Source organism: Haemorhous mexicanus, chromosome 20 (assembly GCF_027477595.1).
Source record: "Haemorhous mexicanus isolate bHaeMex1 chromosome 20, bHaeMex1.pri, whole genome shotgun sequence".
Classification (NCBI taxonomy): domain Eukaryota; kingdom Metazoa; phylum Chordata; class Aves; order Passeriformes; family Fringillidae; genus Haemorhous; species Haemorhous mexicanus.
In genome coordinates this window covers 4,679,806-4,702,255 of record NC_082360.1, presented here as the reverse complement: position 1 = coordinate 4,702,255, position 22,450 = coordinate 4,679,806, and the positions used below count along the sequence as shown (strand labels likewise).

The 22,450-nt window shown below is 45.0% G+C and overlaps 2 protein-coding genes across 8 annotated transcripts in view; one reads left to right on the top strand and one right to left on the bottom strand.

Moving 5' to 3' along the window:
- Window positions 1-22,450, bottom strand: part of LOC132336653 (peroxisomal acyl-coenzyme A oxidase 1-like) — a 66,344-nt gene that overhangs the window by 3,222 nt on the left and 40,672 nt on the right. The window contains exons 1-12 of one of the 3 annotated variants that reach the window (XM_059864379.1): window positions 17,078-17,285; window positions 15,957-16,116; window positions 10,417-10,577; window positions 5,518-5,625; window positions 4,915-5,034; window positions 3,647-3,762; window positions 3,282-3,451; window positions 2,817-2,979; window positions 1,930-2,120; window positions 1,170-1,349; window positions 450-555; window positions 221-364 (exon numbers count right to left, since the gene is read on the bottom strand). In XM_059864379.1, coding sequence (XP_059720362.1) covers window positions 221-364; window positions 450-555; window positions 1,170-1,349; window positions 1,930-2,120; window positions 2,817-2,979; window positions 3,282-3,451; window positions 3,647-3,762; window positions 4,915-5,034; window positions 5,518-5,625; window positions 10,417-10,577; window positions 15,957-16,116; window positions 17,078-17,192 — 1,734 coding nt within the window. In that variant the 5' untranslated portion in view covers window positions 17,193-17,285. Of the gene's footprint in view, window positions 1-220; window positions 365-449; window positions 556-1,169; window positions 1,350-1,929; window positions 2,121-2,816; window positions 2,980-3,281; window positions 3,452-3,646; window positions 3,763-4,914; window positions 5,035-5,517; window positions 5,626-7,338; window positions 7,500-10,416; window positions 10,578-15,956; window positions 16,117-17,077; window positions 17,286-22,450 lie in introns of those variants that run through there. The other 2 variants (XM_059864378.1, XM_059864377.1) reach the window with 2 other exon arrangements.
- TEN1 (TEN1 subunit of CST complex) lies at window positions 17,357-21,565 on the top strand. Of its 5 annotated transcripts, none has more exons than XM_059864383.1 (4): window positions 17,357-17,395; window positions 19,123-19,225; window positions 19,345-19,502; window positions 20,715-21,565. In XM_059864383.1, exons 2-4 carry the CDS (start codon window positions 19,140-19,142, stop codon window positions 20,852-20,854), a joined length of 384 nt encoding a protein of 127 aa, XP_059720366.1. In that variant the 5' UTR covers window positions 17,357-17,395; window positions 19,123-19,139; the 3' UTR covers window positions 20,855-21,565. The 5 variants fall into 5 exon arrangements, with proteins under 5 accessions (XP_059720366.1, XP_059720363.1, XP_059720365.1 ...); XM_059864380.1 differs by having other exon boundaries at window positions 17,357-17,430; XM_059864382.1 differs by having other exon boundaries at window positions 17,363-17,592.

Below are 22,450 nucleotides of genomic sequence, written 5' to 3'. Positions count from 1 at the left end.
GGAAACCATTTCAGCTAAACCCTGGCACATGCCGGGTTTCCATTTATCACAAGGGAAACCCAACAAGAGCCTTCCAGCAGACCTGCAGTGCTAATGACCCTCTAGCAGCCAACAGCCGAGAACTTACACCTATATCATCCATACAGCTTGGCATTTAAAGCCCATTGGCAAGCAGTGAAGCTGGCTTCAGAGAGCTGGAGTGCTGGAGGAAGGCACCAACCTGCAGGAAGTCGCCCGCGTTCCTGCTGATGCCGAACAGGGCGTACAGGAGGCACAGCTCGGTCAGGACCGCGCGCACGGCGGCGTCACCGACCTCGGCCAGCTTGGCTGTGAACAGCTTCACCACCACATAGTGACAGTGGGCCTGCAGGAACCAAAGAGGGTCAGTCAAGGACACAGAAAGATGAGGAGCTGTCACAGCATGTTTCTTTAGCAGGCACATCACTGACCTCTGATGCCCGCACAAGATCAACAGAAGTTCTGTTCCAGGCATCCTCCTTGCTCTTTCTGTGGGTCAACTCAGCTTGCAGATTCTTTGCTGCAGATTCTACAAGCCTGTTTCACATGAGGAAGAAAAACAGTTTAAATAATAACACCACATTAACAGGATGACATACACTGAATTCATACATGTCAGTCATGGCACATGAGCTCAGAATTCTTCTCATGTGCTGTGAGTGAAGACAGTGACTGGAGTGACACGTTGTGCCTCTATAAAACCAGTAATCACTGCTGCAGCTACAACACAGCTACAGAGGGGTAAGAGGACTTCTGAGAGCACATATGTGGTGCTTCAATACCTACTCTCAAGTAGATGTCTGTTCTACTCTCCCACTTTCCTCACAATGAACTTTAATATCAGGATTGTTTCTCTCCAGAGAGATCTCTGAGTAGTTTGGTACTTGTAAGTTTGAATATACTTTACATATATATAAGAAAAAGATACATCCCAAAGGATTGAGGAGCAGAGTAACCAGGCTATGAGCAGCCTCCTGCAGCCTCAAAGCCCTTAACCCTGACCCCTACCCAGTAAAGTGTGTCACTTCCTGAAAGCAACACACGGATCAAAGCTTCGTCAGCCACGCCTCGAGAACCCAGCACAAACAGGGCAGTCATCACCACCACCTCACCCAGTTTTTCTTGGCTCAGCCCAGTCAGTGTGAGCTCACCGGGCAGCACGTGACTTGTAGGCCTCCACCAAGCTGGTGGGGTCGTTGATCCTCACAGCGACAGTCCTGGCAGCCACGTGCTGGGGCTGGATGCGCTGCCTGGGGAGGTCGTTCAGGTAGGACACCATGCCACTGACCTGCTGTCCAGAGGTCACCTGGGTGTAGCTTTTCATAAGGAACCTGAAAATAGAGACAGCAGATGGCAGCTCTAACTCATGAGCTATTTGAATAGACAAAAGTCATCTGAGGCTCAGGCCAGAAAGTCTATCTGTAAAAAATGGGGCAGGGGACAGAAACATGACACCAGTTTTGTGCTAATACAGACACTTCTGCTCATTACTTTGTCACCAAATTCACTGCTAACCAGTCAAATAAAAGACTCCTCAACACCAATTTAGTGTTAAGAAGGGCATCATTTATTACAGTGTCTGGTTGCATGGGGGTAACTCCTCCTTGTGTGCATGTGATTTTTTACAAGTGTGCTGCTTACATACAGTCACTACATGCATATTATAATTAACTCATTACTACAAAGCCCTCTCCACGTTCCTAGATTGAGTCCTTGTTTTGGCTGTAGCTGCATTCCTAAGCCAGATGTCTCCCCCTTATCTCCCAAGTGTCCTTGTTGGGATAGCAGATTGTGTTTCTCTGACCAAAGTTACACACACAGAGTAGAAATCGAATTAACCCTTTTGGTACCAACTCCAGCCACAAGGACCATGAGGAGAGGCTGGAATATGCCTGTGCAGAGCTCCCATACCTGGCAGTCTGCAGCATCATGACAGTGTTCTCCCCCTCATAGGTGCAGGACGGGGTGAAGGTGACGTAGATGTCAGGAATGCCACTGCAGCGGGAGTAGCCATGCCCGCCGCACGCCATCCGACACTCCTCAATGCCAGCATTGGCAGTCCAGGAGGTGAACGCCTTCAGCCCCGCTGTCAGGGCGTGCAGCTGAGGGGAAACAGCAAAGCCAAGTTTATTTTCCAGTCTTAGCTTGCACACATACATGCTAAGGACTGCAACTCCTAGAAAAAGAAAAGTGAAGAGTCAACACCATTCTTGTGCTGTTCCACAGGTTTTTGTTTTTCTTGAAGGAGCTCTTTCCTGAGCCAAATATTTATATGAAAAGCCTTGTACATGGAAAGACTTATTTTAAGTATACCATTCCTTCTGCCCTTACACATTTTATGTAGAAGACTATTTTCAGCTGCCCATTGTCACAAACCTTAACAGAAAATTAACATTTTACAGCCCTAATCCCTCAGTATAGTACTGATACTTTGATCAACACACCTATTCTACCCCAGGCACCTGGAAGAACAATTAAGAAGTTACAGCACAAGCACAAGACCAGTCTTAACTCCCAAACAGTACTCCATCATTCCTGGAAACCACGACACACCTTTTGAATAAAAATATATTCCCAGTAGCTTTCTCACTGTGCATTACTCAATGTTTTTTATAAAGTGCTAAATGAATACAGCAAATAAATGTCACCAGCATATTCTGGACAGGGGGGCTTCTTAAACTACAGAAGTAGAAAACATTTCATGAGTGAAAGCCAAAAAGGCTCAATATCTCTTTTTCCAAGCTGTGAAGAAACCCCACAAATTCAACCAACACTCTGGTTTCCAGAGGACACAGTACCTCTGGCAGCTCACTGAGGTCCCCCTTGCTGATGTCCCCACTGATACGATGATAGGTGTCCTTTATGTAGGCTCCCACAAAATGGAAGGCGTATGCTGTTGCCAGGAGAGGAAAGAGTTTGTATTGCTGGGTCTGATAATCCAGGATCTGTGGTTCTGGTTCCCTAGAGCAAAACACAGATGAGTTAGCATGTCAGTGGTAGCAGCCTGCTGCAGAAATCCCATTTATTCCTACTCTAAGTATGTTCACCATCCATATCAAGCCAGACTCTCTAAGACCATCCAGCAAAAGCCTCTGGCAGGGGAGGACTTTCCAAGACTGAAAGATTAGGCACTCCCCAGGACAAACAGTGTTTTGAAACCATACTGAGTGCCAAAGCAAATATCAGCCACGGCCCCCATTCCTCCCAGAACTTCAGAATTTTCCCTCAGCAGTTTAGGCTGCTCTGGGTCTCCCTGCACTCACCCTGGCTTCAGCTCGGACTGGTGTCTGACGGCGCTGTAGCGGATGGCGATGGTGCAGGCCCGGGACAGCGAGCGAGCAGAGTCACCCACGATGAGGGAACGGATGAACACCATGGTCCCATAGGTCAGCTTGTCACTGACTGGTTTCACATAGGTGCCATCTGGTTCAACCTGCCAAAAAATAAAAGATAAAAAAAAATACAGCCTGTTGATTTGTGAAGTTTCCTCCCTTTTACGTGTTCACACTCAAAACTCATCAAGCAGCACTTACAAGCCACCTACAATCTTTTTGGTGTAGTACTCAAGCTCACAGGAGCATTCAGTGTGCCCATTTCTAACAGCAGATGCTGAAGCTCACTGCTTTACCTGGGCATATTTCATCAGCATGTTTTCCCGAGGAATTCGGAAGTTGTCCATTTTCAGGTAGCCATTATCCATTTCATCATAGCCAAATTTGGGGCCAATGTCACCCACTGTAATACCTGCCACAGACAAAGACACTTGCATTAAGAAATAGGAGCTAAACAGCACACAAGAGGTTCAAGCCTTCTCCAATAAGGAGACTGGTTGGTTTTCTAGAAAGTCCTAACAGTGTTATGAGTTAAGAGTTAACAGGGACCTTAATCTCTTTGATGGAAAAGTGGTGTCCTGGTTTTGGCTGGGATAGAGTGAAATTATCTTCCCAGTAGCTGGTACAGTGCTGTGTTGTGGATTTAGCACAAGAACAATGTTGATAACACTCTGATGGTTCAGTTGTTGCTGAGTAGCACTTGCACCTGATCAAGGACTTTGCAATTTCCACACTGCCCCAACAGTGTGAGGCTGGGGGGACACAAGAAGCTGGCAGGTGACACAGCCAGGACAGCTGACCCCAGCTGGACAAAGGGATATTCCCCACCATGTGGAATCATGCTGAACAATAAAACTGGGTGAAGCCAGCTGGGGGGGATGACAGCTCCCTGCTCAGGGACTGGCTTGGCATCAGTCAGCTGGTACTGAGCAATCACACAGTGATCACCTGCTCTGCATATTCTACTACTATTATTATTGTTGTTGTTACTGTTATTATTGTTAATTTCCCTTCCTTTTCTGTCCTATTAAATTGTCTTTATCTCAGCCTACAAGTTTTACCTTTTTCACAACTCTTTCCCCCATCCCTCTGTGTGGCGGGAATGGCTGTGTGTGTTTAGCTGCCTGATGAGTTAAACCACAACAACTGGCTATCAAAACATGGGAATCTTCATAATTTCCATGCAGCCCCACTATCCACTCACTGCAGGAGCTGTCTCTAAAGTTAATCCAGCTCACTTCCAGCTAAAGAGTGATGAAATCTATTCTTCCCCTATCAGAAAGCAGGATTGAGGAATGCATAGCTGGGAGACACTGGGGCAGAACCAAATCCCAAACTAAACTTTAGTGGGGCAGAATCAAATCCCAAACTAAACTTCACATTGAAGGCCTGGTAGGAAAGATGATTTAGTGGTAGTTCAGTTGTAAGAAAGACTCATTTAAGCCCTGTGATCTACCAGCTGAATTCAGCTAATGAAATAAGCCATGGACTTTAAGAAGACACAGCAGCTGTATAAAGTCAGAGAGAAAGAGATGTAATGTACTCCCAGACTGTGAATTTGTACCTGGCAGAGGTTCATGTGTGCCCAGCTGCCGGATGGGGACAATGAAGGCGTGCAGGCCTTTGCACTGGCCCTGGGTGTAGAGCTGAGCCAGGACGATGGCGTGGTTCGACGTCTTCCCAACTGCAACGGGAGCAGGGCTCAGCACAGGAACACAGTCAGACACACTCACACACAGAGTCTTTCTTCGGAGATAACCTCACCACTTCATGCACCAGAACCCCAGACTGACCCCACTGGATGTCACCCCAATTCTACAGATCTATGACAAAATGTTGCTCAAGTCAATGGAAGTTGAACAACAGTATTTTCTTGACTATAAAACACTGAGTCCTTGGCACACCTGCCAGTGAAGCTGAAGGAACTATAAATAATTTGATACAAGCAATGAAAAATGACACCAAATCCACAGTATGAATGGTTCTGAGCAACAGTCCAGAGCACACAATGTTTAGCAGGCTCTGATAAGTCTGCTTGTTATGCAAGAGTGACTGGTTTTCAGCCAACTCTTCAGATCAACTTTCAGTCATCACTCTGCAGATGTAACACACATAGCATCACCTCCCTGAGTTTTTCCATACATCTTCCAGATTTAGACACACTTACGTCCCCCTGGCCACCACTTAATGGAGGTGACAGTGGGGCTGTTGAGGATGAACTCCTGTGTAGAGGGGTCATAAGTGGCTGTCGTTTCCAGGCCCCGAAGATGAGTCCCTGGAAACAAGCAAACACATTGTTTTGGCAGGAAGTCAGTCACAAAACAGAGACAAGGACAGAACTGGGCAATGGAAAGTGGAACTCCAGTAGTAATGTTTGAATTTTAATTTTGCTTTTAGGCTATATGTATAAAAAGCTAAATATCAACAAATTAAGGAAGAACAAGTGAGGGCCAGATGACATTCTGGGACCGCCAATTCTCAAAAACATTGATTTTTTTTTCCCCAGTTGTCTAAGACTAGTTTTCCAAGCACCTCCAATCTGACACCATTTTGCTATCACACACCAGAAGCCCCTTCTCATTCAAAATGCTCCACAGGAACACACTCACCTGAATTTCACTAAAATGCAATCTAATTAAATTGCAAAATAAAACCATCCAGTTCTCAGCCACAAGATGAAATAAACAGTGCTCATTCCCTCATCAAGCCTACATTCTCCTCACTTGATGGAGCTGATCTCCCAGAAGAGATCATCCATAGCTCCAAGAGAGCAAGTAATGGCACGTGTACACCAGGCACTGATGCAGGTAGATGATGAGACTGCATAAAGATGGAGATAATTCCAGGAACAGTCTTTGTCTTCTGCCCCCAATGCTTCACTTCCCACACATGTCTCAGAGCAGTGGCACTGCCCCTGAATGCTTTAAAAACTCCCCAAATCACCAGGCCTGCTTGCTTAAACTAAACAAGCTGTGAACACTCCTGAGAGTCTGGACTGACAGGGCAGGACAAGAGCTCCAACAGGAAAAAGGAGATCACCTTGCAGCAACCACATTCCCAAAGCATGGAGTTGATGGCAGACTTCCACAGGAAGCTCAACCCAGACTTTCTCTGCTGGCAAAGGATCTTCAAACCTCACTAGTTCCAAGAGATTCTCCTCAGACTTGCAGTTACTTTATGCTTCACACAGACTCTACATTTCCCTCCAACACAAAGGTGAATCCCGCTCATTTTAGAAAATAATTCTCATCTGGAACTCTGAGATGACCAAAGTTAAAGTTTCCCAAGGCAGAATATCCTCCCTTTGAAACTTAAATTAGAAGTGTTGCAATCACAATACTGCTGGAGTTATCAACATCCATTTCAAAGCTTGAAAACAAAGGAATAACAAGGAAAAACAAAGTCAACATGAGACAGAGAACTCAAAAAGCCCAACACATTTCATGGTCAGTGAAAAAGAACACATGGAAGTGAACTAAGGGGAGAAAGCTCCCCACAGAACACGAGCATTAGAGCCAAGTTAACCCTGATCCATCTGATCCAAGGTTAATCCTGAAGTGAACAAGCAACTCTTAATTTTTTGGCATCTCTTTCACTACCTTAAAGCTCTGTCCTTTTGTCTTTATACTGAACATTAATTAGAGCAAAGTAGAACTCCAACTGGAAAGAATAGCAACGGTAAAATGAACAGATGCCACGAAACTGACAGCACCAGTGATGGGGAGTAATGATCCTGTTTTGAATGGCACAAGGAGCACCGAGGTGCTCAGTTATAGGGCTACAGACATCCAACCCTCCCTTCAGAGGAAGAGGGAAGCAGCACATGGCATAATGCTCTATTAACCCTTGTAGAGGCTGTCCACTTTTCCCTAGAAACACAGCAGGCTGTGTAAAACTGTGGGACACACACACACTGCTCTACCCAGGCACAGGAATCCTCTGCACACAAAGGCATTCTTAGAAAGAGCATTTACTGAATGTACTGTACCATGGCCCATTTCAGTCTGGGCATAAGTGCCAATGATCTCCAGGTTCCAGGCAGGCATGAAGAAGCGATCCTGCTGCTCTGGGGTGGCCTGGGTGAGAAGAGTGGGGAGGAACATGCCCAGGTGAAGATCCAGAGGCTCAGGCCGTCCGCGGTGAACAAAGCTGTGAAGAATTGTCATGGGATGGGAGTGTGAAGGGAATGTTATGGGAGGGAAGCAAGCATGAGGATTCATGGTGGAGATTCAGGAAGAGACAAAAAGGAAAAAAAAAACGATTCATGTGTCAATCAGAATTCAGCAAGTGTATTTCAGAGAGCTAGAGCACTGTCCTTTTCTCAGGCTGAGTAATAAGAAATTGCACTCACTTTGAAATAAACATGCTGCAATGCATTTCTTTGTAATCTTGCAGAAAGTGCATCTGCAACATTCCCCTATTTTTGATGCACTATGATTGATTTAAAAAAGGATGAATCCAAACCAAAAGATGGACCAGACCTTCTGGTTTGAATATCAGAGCATCCCTAAGTTCAATGGGCTGAGGCAGTCAGCTGAAAAATGTCAGTTTGTTGGGGATGTGATGTGGCTGGATGCGGTGTGCTTTCAACCAAATACAGAAAGTCCATTTTTTTTTTCTTTTTTTTTTTTGACATGTTTCAAGGTAGAACCTGGTGAAAGTCCCAGTTAATCCAGCTAAACAAGTTGGGTTTTCAACAAACTTTATTTAATTAAAAAAAAACCAAATCCTAACTGGCTGTACTATGTACTCTAATTTTTTAAAATTAAATATCAGACACAATTAGTGAACATGGCATTTCAAATCAACTCCCTTCAACTTCTGCTATTTTAAAGAACTTTCTTTAAAAAGGACTTCTTAAAAGGACAGTGCTCTGTATGTGTAAGTCAAAGTTACACATTAACAACTTGGGAAGAAAGCCAACAGTTTTGAATTTGTAAATCACCAGCCCAAATTATCTCCAATTAAACATATTTGAGTAGAATTACTTTTTCTCCATGTTCTGTCAAGCACCACTGTGAGGTAATTAAGTGGTCTATTAAGTTTTTCAATATAAAGAATTAATTCATCATTAAATCTTAAAATATTGATATCTTTGAGTATTAAAATAGTGGTGATAGATTGAGGACAAGTACCTCCATCTTGGTCCTTTATGTATGAAATAAATTTAATTGGACTTTAGAAGGAAAAAAAATATATATATTTAAATTATATGCATTATGGAAAGAGCACTGGTCTGAGCTTGGCTCAAACTCACCTGACATTCTTAGCAAAGTGGGAACAATGCATCCTTGTGTTCTCTAAATACTCATCAATATGAACTAGTTCTGTCCCTAGGGCTTCCCAAGAACTGCTTTTTGATATTCTCAGACTCCTATAAATAAATTTAACTATCTAATAAACCCAGCAGCAAGGTTTTCTAAGCTTTCTAACTGCACAGTGACCAAGCCCAACAGGGGACTAATGGCCTACCAAGAATACCAGATTTTAAGTGAGTTCAGTACAGGTGAGAAGTACTGAACAGCTACAGCTGACAGCCAAAGAGTGACCCAAAAAAAAAAAATCCTTATTTACCAGTAGTAGTTATAAACCAGATAGAAACAACACAGTATTTTCAATTTTTCACTGCTCCTTGTTTCATTTTCAGCCCTGTGTTATTTGTGGTTTTTTTCTTTGATTTTTCTTTTTTTTTTTTTTTTTGAGAGGAGACTTCTTCACTATGAAAGAGGTTAAAATCAACACAGGCTATCACACATATAGTCACCAAGATAAAATTGAGTAACTACCCATCTAGGCCAGAGTTCAATTCAATAATCCAGAGGTCTGCTTCCCCATCACCAGATTTTAAACATGAGTATTAAATTAAGCAAAGCTCAGTGACAATTACTGCAGCAGCTTCACTGATGAAATATCAGATACTCAACCTTCACAGCAGGAATGCCAAATAGTTGCATTTTAATTATTCAGCATGGAAAGCATATCTACTTCACTGTGTTTCATTTAGTGTCGAAATACCAATTTAACCATGAAACAACATGAGAGCTATAAGGAAATCAACCATCACCAGGCAAAAAAGTACAATGATCTAATGTGAAATCACAAGTAAAACCAATCATCACTGCAGTGTGGATGTGACTGATTTCAGGCAGCTGGTGTGAGAAAGCAAATAAGGCCAGCAGGCACTGATTGTTGCCATTCAGTTCTCTCAGCTTCTGGTGTTGAGCTGGGTTTGTTGAGCAGGACAGAGGACAGGATTTCTTCCACTGAGTCTTCTACAAATGTTTCAGCAGCTGTAACAACCAGGCAGCTGGCATTGCCATCCTGCAGTGTCCAGACTTGACACCTCAGACTTTCCCACTTCAGATGCCAGCACAAGCACTGGAGTCTCTGTTTGTTGACTATTCTTGCTGGTACTTAACAGCCACAATTCCAGGTTCTGGGCTAAAAGACTGTTTTTTGATCCATTAAATGTTTTTCCATTTGAAGCAGAGAAAGTTGCTTTCAACAACAGCAGGAATAGGATGGTTTTTGTCTTTGCAAACAAGACCTTTCCAGGAAGCTGTACAGCTGCAGTGCAGCAGCATCTGGAAGAGAAGTGCCTGGGGCAAAGCATACCTGACTCTTTCAACCCAGAACTCACAATCTCACCATGCTCCTCTGCTCCTGTAGGAATGCTCCTGACCTGTTTCTGCAGGCCATGCACTGAGGGTTCCAGCATACATATCCCAAAATCAGGCAAAAGTAAAAACCACAGTACTGTTCATTGACACAGTCAACTGGTTCAAATGAAATTCAGATTCTCAGGGCTTAGAACAACCTCCTCATTTCAAAACAAAGGTAACAACTACCAATGCAGAGATCAGCTAAGAGGTGCATTCTGGAAAAGATCAAAAGGAATCCTGGGATTGTCAGGATGTGAAATGAGGTGACTGTCTGGCTACAGAGATCAACCATTAACTGAGGAATTTTACCTTTCCCCCTTTTAGACTGACCCAGGGAACATGAACACTTTACCCACTGGAGTGAGAGAAAAGAGGTTACCCATTGATGCCTGAAGGGAACTAACCATGTCCCATTTCGGTTTGGGCGTAGGTGCCAATTATCTTGACTCCACGGACCAGGGGCAGCCACTGCTCCTTCTGAGCATCAGACGTTTGGGTCTCTATGGTTTTGTGAAACATGCTGAAGTGGAGACCCAAAGGTTCAGGAAAATTGCCCAAGCATGTTCTACAGGAGAGAAATAGAGGGATCTGGATCTCAGTCTTACTGTTACCATGAACCTGAAAGGCTTTTCTCCAACTGGAGCATAAGATAAATAATCTCTTTGCCTTATTCAACCTTTTTTTTTTTGTCCCACAAGCAGCCTCCAAACGTGGAGGCATCAGAAGCAATGCTATTGGGGAAATAGATGTTTCTTCCAGGCATCCTCTTCACCCCATGAATCCTGCTGTTGCTATGTAACTAGAAAAAATATTATTCTACAAAGGTTCATGAGGAACTTGAAACTAAGGACATGAAAACCAAAATATATTCTCCTCCATCTCTCAGGCTTTGTGGGAATAAATTCCACTGCTGCTGGTAGCCTAAAACTAGGGCATTATTAGTTAGAAGAAATATATATTAAAAATGAAAAGGTTTCTTTGATGACTGAGTTCTTTTCAGACCAGCTCTGTATTGCCTGCAGCTGCTTCTATCAGTTGTGAGATCTGGAGCTCACCTTCAATTAAAATTACCATTACAATCTAATGCTGGAGGGAATGAAAAGAAAAATCAGACATTTTGGGTGTGCTTCACCAAAGCAGAAGTTATTTCGTGAAAGCCAGGCAAAGTATATTCTCAATTAAAACATCTTCTTTCTGCAGTTTGAACAGTTTCTTCATCTCCAATCTACTGTACACAAATGTTTATTCCATCTAAAGTCTAAGATAGAGGAGGAAAAAATGAGCCCTCTGCATAAATACCACAGGGGATGTTTTGCACACAGCTTGTCCATACAGCAGCATTTGTGACTGACATTTTGCACCATGCAGAGAGTCAATAATTGATAATTCAACAGCAGGTCCTGTACAGGCTGTGAAAACCAGCCTTAGAGTGAGAGACAACCACTGAACTGCACGTTGCCTGCTTTAAATGAACAAGACTAAATGAGCCATGGATTTTTCCAGGAGCAAAACTACTGTAATCAAGTAATCTAATGCTGGTGATCAATGTATGAACTGTGCTTTAAGCTGGTGTGGGTGCAGGTACAGGTCTGAAGTTCCTGGAGTAGAGGCACACAGTTCTTTCACCAAAAATATTCTCTTGCCTACAGCAGAAGCTGCCACCAAAGCTGATGCTTTCAGGGTGACTAAGGGCTTAAAAATGCTGCAAGGACATCAAGTCAGAACTTTTCAACACTCTTGTGGTTTTCTAAGTAGGTCATTCTTTTAGCCCAGGACCTATAAAGTAACAGCAGCACCCTTTTCTTCCTCACTGCCTGCAGCACAATTATTGTGCACTACTCCCTGGGCCTAAAAAGGACAAATCTGCAGCGAGGAAATGAGTGCTTGACTTTGAAACATGAAGTTTCAGGGCTTGGGAAGAGCTTGAACGGGTCTTTGCATATTTTCAGCAGTCACTGGAAGAACTTGAGAAAAATGTGCAGCCAATGCTTTGCTGTCAGAAAAAAAAAGGTCAGACACTGCTTCTTTGATGGTAATGCTCCAGGAAAACATCCCAGAAATCTTCTGAAAGATCCCACCAGCAACTTTCACTGCCTATGAGGAAGTTTAATCAGAATTGCCAGATATTTAATGATTACTATTAAATATCTGACAGGAGAAAGACAACAGACATTTTGCAAGTGGATGCTTTAACACCTCTGTGTCAGGAGGTCATGATGTTTCTGTAGCCAGTTGTGCAGCATTTTAACAGCTTCTTGCATTAACTAAGCTGAAAAGTAAATTACAGCAGAAACTGTTCATCTCTGCATACCCCACACTGAAGAATTAGGATTGCTTTAATGTGCCTTTTAACAACTGGAATGACAATGTGAAAGAAGCCTGTTTTCCTCTAGACACAGGGCAAACAGAAGAGGTACCAGCTGTGAAAGGAGGAACAACAGGTTTTCTTCCCTTCTGTTTCTTTCTCAGAACTCTTACTGCTTTCCATTACAATTTCAACACTCTCAGCACCTGGATTGGCTGCTCTCCAAAGGCTGCAGTATGTAACAGTTCAAATACTCTGCTCCAAGACTGATGGTGGCAGTGACCATCTGATCAATGCCCAGCTGCTCTGAGGTCAGCCTTGCTACAATAACCACTGTCACAATGAGGCTGCAGCTCCAAATCCACTTCTGGGAGAAGGCTGTGTAATAACATGTGCTTTGGCAATACAGACCTTCCCAGATTTCACAGCAACCAGTGCCACCCACACAGTAAAAGGCACTTATGAGACAGGTGTGACACTGTCTCATGACAGAGGATAACAGAAGCAAAGCCTGTGTGCTCAGAGGCTCCAAAGCTAAAGGAACAGCTGCAAAGCCATCCTCAGGCTGCAGAACTGGGTCATAGACCAGGGGCATTTACTTTAGGTTAGTCTGTGTGCAAACTTTGCTGCTTTGGGCAGTTCTTGAAGTTACTCTTTCAAGGATGAACATGAAGGGTCATCCCAGGGGAGAAGGAGCAGGAGCTGTATTTGAGCTGTGCTAACTGGGCTTCAGAGCTGAGCTAACAACTGCTATGGCAATAAACTCCTATTCCAGCATTATCAAAGTAAGATCAAGCCAGACTCATTCACTCTGCAGTATTTTAGCAGTGGAAAGTAGGGCCCATAGTAGAGTTTTTCTACTTTGGTTTGCTCAAAGCTACTCCAGGTCCTAATTGAGAGATGTAAGAACAAATTCCAACAGGGAAAGTGCACACTTATGCAATGCTTATGAACACAGGAATCATCTGGTGACCAGCAGCTCTCAGATCTTCTCTTCTTCTGTGACCCAGTTTGTCTCAACTGTTTTTCACTTCTTTGTTGAATCCCGTTTTCCTCAAAGTTAATTAAAGCTGGAGGTGAATTAAAACTGAGAAGCTTGCTCTCTTCCAAGAGCACTGGAGCATCACACCAAAACCATTTCCCATTTTTCCTGCTGATTTACATTTTGCTGCAGTTAGACTGTAAAAGAAATCTGAAATATTGGCACTTTTAGGCTGATGGCCTCCAAAGCTGTAATCACAACAGCTGCAACTGCAGTGTGGACATAGAAGAATTACTACATGAAAAGCAATTAAGTATATTTAATAGATCCTCTTATGATCTGGAGTCCAACAAAGCCCTTTGGAAACAGGAAGGAGGAGCATTCACTTGGACATGTCACAGCAGCAGCAGCAGCAATTGTTTAAGTATATCTTCAGGGCAGTGAAGGAAGCAGCATCTCTCCTCACCTACTCATAAATCAAGCAATAAAGTTGGTGAGTCATGTGCAAAGCTACCTAGAGATGTTCTGGCACTTTAGGAAAGCTACAGGAAGAATTCTTCAAAAATGCATATGTAAATCTGTCCCTGCCTTTTGGGGATAGCTGACAAAATTTCTTAAGCTTCCATAAGCAGAAATGTCAATCACAATAAATACAACTTGACATCTGAATCAAAGATGTCAGTCTATTTCATAAACTTCATTTGAGGCATTTTGCAACACCATATCCATTCAGTTTTCAGTTTGGAAAAATGAATAAGCCCAAACACACTTTTCTCCAGGTCAGCTTTTACACTAATGAAATCACTTCCAATTAGCATGTTTGGATATGGGACAGAAATAAATGTAATTTTGTCAGTTGGGTGCAGTTTAAAAAATGTTTAACACTCAGCAGGTGGCAAAGTGGGGACAGATGTTAAAATGCAAATAAAACCAAAGGATGAACAAAAAATCCTTTCATTTAATCAATTTTTTAAGCAGCAGCAAGCCCACATCCTCCACTGCCAACACCAGATTATAGTAAAGAAGTCATTTCAGAATATCAAAAGTGTACAGTTCTTAGAGCAAACACACTTCACCTGTAGGCAAGAAGTTTATGCACTGCTCTTCATTCTGTTACAATTTATTACAGAATAAATATGGTATACAGAAAAAATAAAAAATGGCAAATACAGTCAGTCTACAGTAATTGCAATTATATTTTGAAATCCTGAATGGTGGTAATTAGATTTTACCTAAAAAAGCAAGCCTTTATTATTTTTGTTTGTTTTGAACTGTGAATTCTGTCTAGTCACACCTGACCATTCATGCCACATCTGATATGAAGGTACTATTTGGTATCTGTATTAAATATTTATTGCACTTTCATTCACTTAAGAATTGCTGACTCCAAAGTAAGTATATGGAAAGACAAAACTAGAATCTCTCATTTGACTACTTCAGAAAAGTGTGTTTTCATATAATATTGCCACTAATGTTACAAAAAGGCAGAAAATTTGTTAACATTTTCCATCTGATAGACTGGATAGACTTTGCTGAATTTTCTCTGTAGAAATAAATAAATAAATGAAGAAACTTCCCCATCACTTTCAACAAACCTCGTGTAGGAAAAAAAAATTAATTATTAACTTTGTCTGTGCAGTACTTGAATAATCTACTACTGTCACTGAACTTGTTCCCTGTTATCACTGCCTACCAATGATGATTTTCAAATTATTTACATTACCTCAATGAGAACTTTCATAACACAGGTCAGTGCAGACCAGTTTCTCTGAAAGTAAAACCACAGTGGACAAGAGGACTTCAATTTCCTAGTGCCAAGGGTCATGCCCTGGGGCCCATGACAGCTTTTCTAAAAATACCAGTCAGAGGGGGCCTGTGGTTCATTATTTAACGTGCCAGAGGATATATCCATGGGATTACAATAGATTTCTAGATCTGTGTAACATCTCTGTTATCAGTTTCTGTTTGATTAAATCAGAAAGAGTTTAACAGAACTAGGGGCAGAAATGCATCAAAATCAGGAACTGAGTTCTAATTTCTTCTGGAAGGAATGAAAACTCAGATGTAAAGACAGTCTTATTTTCATTAACTTGATCCAAAGGTGGTACTATCAGATAAAGCAAAGGTCAGGTACAACAAAAAGCCTCTGGGTCAAAGAGAACCTCTGGAGCTTAGAGGAGGGAGCCAGAACAGTGATACACAAGAACTTATAAACCATCTTGGAATAGTTTCAAGTATCTCTGCAATGTGACTTTATTGGGTCTAAGTGCAAAGTGAAGTAATCAGCTTTTAGAGATTTCATTAGAAGCTGCAAACTCATCAGATCTATTCAGATTCAAAGTAATTCCGTATCATTTTTTTATTCCTTTTGGGAAAAAAAAAATCTGACTTCAAGTTCTGTTTTTTAGTTTCTGCACCCACATACAGAACAGCATATCATTGTTAATGTTGCATTTCTCATTAAAAAAAAAAGCCCTAAGAAAACACAACATTCAGGAATTCAGGGTTTCATCTGAAATTCACTGAAGCCAGACCTGAGTGGGCTTTTATACAGGTCTTGAGCTTCCTTTAGACAACAAACATAGGAAAAAGCACAACCCTAGCATCTTTGGTGGTGACTGAAGTACAAGAAGCAAACTCTGGGTCTTTTTAGGTACCTTTTAAACCAGTAGATCTCCTCGGGATCTGCAATTCCATATTCCCTTAACTTCATCACCATCAAGGAGCTCTTCCTGATGGCTTGCTCATAGCGTTGGCTACGGGACAGGAAGTTCAAATCCTCATGCTGGAAGTCAGGGTCATTAAGAACTAAGGCCTCTGGGGACAGAACAGAAGAGGAAAACAAGCTCAGTTTCCACAAACCTCAGCAGGGGATGAGCAACGACCCAGCAGTTTACCTGCTCTATCTCAAGATAGGGGTATCAAAAAATTGAAAATAAAATTAGAAGTTAACGAAATGAGAATGAAATCAAAACTCTTTGAGAGCTGCTGGCACTCTCATTCCACACATAAACCCCATTTACAGTTTAAAGCACTCTGGACTAGGCAGGAGGGCAATTCACTGATGTAAGACCAGCAGGCCCCTCAGCAACAGCCTCCGAGGCTCAGGCAGCCTTGTGAACTCTGAACCCCATGCATCTCCAGCAGAAGGGCACAGTCATTATTCCTGTGCCAGCTGGAAAACAAGGTGCCCGGAGAGCACAGACTTTCTGTGTCCCCCCCCTTTGGCACAAGTTACACAACAGCAGCCTCTGACAGTCCCAGCCCAGGGAAGAGCCTGGAAGTAGCTCATTAATCTCTCATAACCACATCGTGCCGGTTGACAAACAGATGGCATTTGTACTGTTGAGCAACTGCATGCTAGGAAGGAAAAAGGAGGGGACAGAGCCCATGAGAAGCCGCCTCTGACCCTCTGGAGGAAGGGGAAACAGAAATAAAAGGACACTGCTCTATCAGGGCCACCCCACATCCACTCTGGGGAGAAGAGGGGGACCAGGGACGTAACGCAGCTCCTGTTCCTCTCTAACCCCTTCCTTTACGCTGACCCTCCACCTGCAAACCCTCTCCTCACAGCTTTCTCCCCTCCTTGGGGTCTCCCCTCTCCACAAAAGCTCCTCCCCACGCCCCCCTCACCCCGCTATCCCCGCCCTGTCTCCCGCTCTCCCTGGGTCTCCCCACCACGCAGCCTGTCCCCTTCCCACGCCGCATATCCTCCTCCCCCTCCGAGCCCTGACCGGGGCTGTCTCTCCCCGTCCCCACGGCCCGGGCCCTCCCTCACCGATCTCCTTGCGGCGGCGGGTGCGCTCAGGGCCGCCGTCTAGGACGTGGGTGAGCAGCTCGGGCTGGAAGGTGGCGGCGGCGCGCTCCCTCCGCAGGTCCGCGTTCACCGACATCGCGGCGGCGGCAGCGGCAGCTCTGCCCGATCCCGATTTCAGTCCCGGTCCCGGTCCCAGTCCCGGTCCCGATCCCGAGTCGTTCCCGTCCCCGCTGCGCCGGCCCCGCCCCCGCGTGACGTCACTCCAGCGACGCCACGTGGTTTCTGAGCACGCGGGTCGCTGCCCTTGCCCGCCCTTTCCGCGGCGGCGATGGGGGAGCGGTGAGCGTGCGTTCACTCGTGCAGGGAGCGGTGCCGTAAGTCGCGCTGCGCTCTGCATGGAGCGGCGCTGGGAGAGCGCCCGGCACACGCGGCATCGGCATGGAGTAGCTAATTAAATAAACAGCTCATTAAGCGCCGTTAGATACGCGCTTGTGCACGCGTTAGATACGGTGTTGGATAGTGCTGTGGATCTGCGTGTAAGGGGCTGCCCTTGGGCTGGGCCTGCCATAAATCTCTCTGCCAGGTCCTGCAGTGAAGCTGGCGCATGCATTAGGTAGCACATTGGGTGGGCACAGGGTGTGTGATAATTGGGGTATGGCTTTTACAACCCAAGTGACTCCGTACGTTTAGAAGTGCATGAAATGCACGCTGAGCGTCTTGCATCCCTGGCTGATCCACCTTGCTGCACAGTGGGATATAGGAGCAAAATCCGAGCGGTACAGCACAGCCTTTGTCCTTCTGGAGGTGCAGAATTGTCGCTGCTTTTTGAATGCTAGGTGCGGCGGGGATGCACGGAGTTGCAGAGGGCGGGGAGGTGTGTTGGGATCATTCCAGAGGGGTTTTCCAGCTCAGGGGTTTTCTGGGTGTCCGCAGCCTGGCATGGGACTGTGGAGCAGCAGGCCAAGAGAGAGGCATGTGCAGGGATGGGGTAAGCCAGGAGCGCCCTGGTTTCCCCAGCTTCCCACGGACTCCTCCGTGGGGCATTTTGCAAGGTGGCAACACCGGGAGCAATGCATGGGGTGGGGAAGGGACACCAAGCATTAAAGCCATAGCACGTGTGTCAGCTCAGTGTCCCCTCTGCTGAGTAATCAGTGTTGGGGGTCCTTGAATGCCCATCGATGGACCCACTCGTGTGAGTGGCAGGAGTCCCTGCCTGGGCTGTTGTGCAGCTCTTGGGGCCCCCACAGAGAGGCAAAAAAATAAAAATAAAAAAAAGGAAAAGCAGTAAATTAAGCATGGAATCATTCCAAACACAGGCATCCTGCAAGGGAGATCAGAAAGAAAATGATACCAAAAAAAACCACCTCAGGGCACAGCCAGGAGCCAGGCTATGGCATTGACTGGGCACGGTTAGAACTTTGCTGAAGCTGCTTTGCATTCCTGCCTTTCTATATGCTGTGGCTGACTTGTCTGTGCCAGCCCTGCTCCACCACAGGCACTCCCAGGAGGTCCCACCTGAGCCTTGCCTTGCAATTAATCCTCACTCCTCGCTGTCTGCTAAACCCTGCCAGACTTCTGATGAAACTAGGCTGGCTTGGATCCAGTTTATTGTTCTCCAGCTGCAGGATCAGACACTGCCAGCACTTTTTTATGTTGTTGTAAGGGAACAGGCTTGGGATCATTCCTTAAGTCTTGCAGCATAGTACTCTGTCACCCCAGCAGCTGAGCCTATGCCACACTCTCTGAGCTGCTCAGTCACCATTCTCCCCACTTCCTGAACCTTTCACAACTCATCCATAGCTTGGGGGAGACCCAGAGGACCTGGTGAGCTGCCTGTCATTCATGCTGGGTTGTGTGGGACTAGGCAGGTCCTCTTTGTGCCAGGATGCCCTGGGTTTGGCACATGCAGTGACTTCCCTGCTTGGACTCAGCAGGGAAGCTGTGAAGCTCTTGTAGCCTTCCAGGATGGTGGAACCTGGGCAAGGAAGGAGTTGAAGGGCAGTATCGCTTACAGTTTGGATCAGGTACTGAAGAAGCATGAAGTCAGACCTTTTGCTTTACTGCAGATCAGCCATTGTGTGAGATGCTGCCAAGTGCTGGTGTCTATTACTTCCCATGGGAGATCAACAGCTCGGTCCCTGAGGGGAAGACACTGAGGACATTTGGCAGGTGAGAAGGGTACCCTGCTCTCCTTGCATGCCAGGCATTTCCTTCACTGACTGAGCACACCCTTTTGGTTTGTAATTGGATTTCTGCACAGCTGAGCTTCCCAAATTGATCATTCCCAGGTTATGCTGCTATGACCTGGCCCGATCTGAAGCCATTCTCACCATGCAGCACAACTCGGCTCAGTACCAGGTCTGTGTTGACACCAAGTTTGTGGAGCCATTCCAAGCCCAAGTGGGATCTTCCTACATGGTCCTGGGAGAGGCTGAATACAGGGAAGGTAAATGCTCTGGGAGCTGGTGCCTTTTGCGGCTCTTCATGGTACATCAGCTCTTTAAGGCTCCTCTCGTGCAGCTCCTCCATCACATGAGCATGTGATTCAAGGTAGGAGCAGCCTGTCTCTCCCTGCTGACTATGAGAAAAGCCACCCTTCTCTTAGTGAAAATCTGGTCCTCTGGCACAGATTTTTTTAGAAACAGGAAGCATTTCAGCCACATTGCTGGGCTTGTGAAACCTGTGCTAAAAAGCCTTCTGGCATCACTGCCAGCCACCATACTGACTGTCTTCACCCCAAACAGGGCAGATTGCAGCAATATCTCGTTGTAAGTGACTGGGTTGGTCTTTGCCATCCTTGAAAGGCTCTAATAACATATTATCCTTGCCCTCAGACATGTGAGGAATGCAGGCAGACTGTGTCATGCAAGTCATGCTGTTGTCCGTTCCTGGGCTGCCCTATGTTCCAGCTGCTTGGTGCTTTGTGTGGGGAGTTGATCTGAGCTGGGCCATGGGACGGTGAAGCAAATTTTTTGTTATCTTGGCCACACCTGATAAAAAGCACTCACATTCATGCCATAGAAGTCCTCAGTGGCACGTGGAAAGCCACCGTTAACATGGCCTATGGAGAGTGACCTGCTAAGCCACTGCTGCAAAATTCCTTTAGAAAATTGTTATTTTGGTCATCCCAGCCTAGAGGAGGGAGTTGGCCCCATTTTGCAGGGGTGGAAGGGGAGCAGACTGAGATGATGGCTGTGTCGCCAAGGCTCTGTCACCAAGGTTTGGCCCCTTCTGTGCAGCTCCATGTTGCCACTTGAATGCCACCAATGAACTGTTGCTTGTAGCCAGCTTTGAGCATCTTCTAAGCCCTCTTGTCTGCAAATGGGTGTTCAGAAATGAGCTCAGACCCATCACTGCTGTTTTTCAGCCAGGGAAAACCAAAATGCATCCAGCCACAAAGAAGACAGATGGCAGGCACTGGCACTGTTCCCCATTGCAAAGGGAGGGCAGTGTCAGTCACCAGCATCTTGTAGCCATCAGGGCAGAGGGAAAGCACATCACTGAATTAAGCTGCTCCTGCTGTTCACATCAGTGGCAGCATGCAGCCAGACTGGTCTCCTGAAGTTCTCAGGCTATGATTATTTGCCCAGCTTGGGTCATGTGTTGCCTGAGGGAACTCTCTGTCTCCAAGCTGCTCTGTCTGTTTTCCTTTCTCCAGAAACTTCCAGTCCTGTGGTAAAAGCACGAATATTGATCTGTGTGGAAGGGATGAATGTGGCCCTGCTGGAACAAGCCATACAGGAGCAGAGGAAATACTTCAATGAGAGGCAGGAGCAGAGGGAAAGCAGCGCATCCTGACAGCAGCTCTGAGACCAGCCACACGCTGGTCCTCGCTCTGCCATTTGTAACAAATATGTTAAAAGTCAATTAGGAGGTGTGTTTGCTGTGGCAAACAGCTAAGTCACTGAGCAGGGAAACACTTGAAGACTGATTCAGTGTATGTGACTGTGAGCTGTCCATTTCTTGCCCCAGGTGTCATGACTGAAAATAGCTCTGGGAAGCAGGTTTGTTGTCTGCTTGAAAGGGTGGTTAAGGAAAGGGAACCCTCAGATTACACTGGTTCTTTTGTTATGCACAACATGAAGGAGTCAGAAGTCGTCTCTGAATCTGGAGTTAATCAGCTCACCTTTGGCAGATGGGGGAAAAGGGCATTAGCACAAAGTTCATTAGCCCTGCCTGGCTGCGGGCCCATGAGTGCCTGTGTTGGAGTACCCTGACTCAGCTGCCACACAGGAACATTCCTGCCAAAACACTCACCTATCTGGACTGACCAAAGAAACAAGAAGAACAAAGAGTCACTATTTTCAGTAGCACCTGCCTCTTCAGGTAGGAAGAATGGGTATCTAAGGGGAGGATTAATTCTAACTCTAAAATAAATATTTGCAATAGCCTGAGTACTTGATTTTCTTCCTTGACGCAACTAAGTTTAAGGGACTCTAAATCACTATTTTTGAAGTATCTAAAGATTTTGATTGAAATTTTCCTAAATAAAGATGAAAAAAGATGGCAGCCTGTCTTTTATTGATTAAATCCCTCTTTCTTGCCGAGTCAGATGTATTAGGCCCTGCACAAACCCTAGAGATGATGTAAGAAAATTCAGTTTTTCTCTTCCTAAGTACTGGGTGTGTATGGAAGTGACTGGCTTTAAAAAAGTTGTGACAAAAGGAGATTAAGTTACATCAGAGCCACTCTGGTGTAAGAACATAGCGCCAGCCCCACACAGTTGTATTATACCATTGACAAAAGGACAGAACATTGCTAATGTCACATGGGAATCAAATGTTTGTGCAAGGGAGGGAAGACTTCCTGTAGTGTAGAAATCCCCAAAGTTTGAGTGAACTGTGCCTGTGGTTTGCAGGGGAATGCAGCCATCTCCAGCCTTTTCTGTTTGCACTCAAAGATTTTGAGCTGCTGGCTCAGCAATAAGTTAAATCAGCCCTTTTTTAGGTCACCTAAAATTGGAGTCTTCCCTGTGGACCCACACAGCTGCAATGTCTATGCCCACCCAGAGACATGGAGCCCCCAAGTCCTCCAGATGAAATTCCCTTTGGCTCTGCCTTTCCTGGTGCCACAATATGTAAGATTATTTTAATCTTGTCTTCTGCCAGCTATCAAGTCAATGATTAATTCCCCCTCAAGGACATCTCCTGAAAGGCTGACTGAGCAGCAGAGCCCATGTTGGGGAGGTTCAAGGGACAATTGTGCAAGACAAAATAAAAGGGGGAAAAAAAGGGACAAAAATTATAAAAACTCCACACACAACATAAAAAAACCCAAAACCAAAAAAAAAATCTCCACAAAAAAACCCCAACAAAAAACTAAAAACCAAACCAAAACAAAAAAAGCACAACCAAAAAACACCAAAAAACCCCAAACCCAAAAAAACCCCACACA

Coding starts and splice junctions, on each gene's coding strand:
- TEN1 (XM_059864383.1), top strand. CDS start 19,140: ATGCTGCCAAGTGCTGGTGTCTATTACTTCCCATGGGAGATCAACAGC. Junction 19,226..19,344: donor ACACTGAGGACATTTGGCAG/GTGAGAAGGGTA, acceptor GATCATTCCCAG/GTTATGCTGCTATGACCTGG. Junction 19,503..20,714: donor AGAGGCTGAATACAGGGAAG/GTAAATGCTCTG, acceptor TCCTTTCTCCAG/AAACTTCCAGTCCTGTGGTA.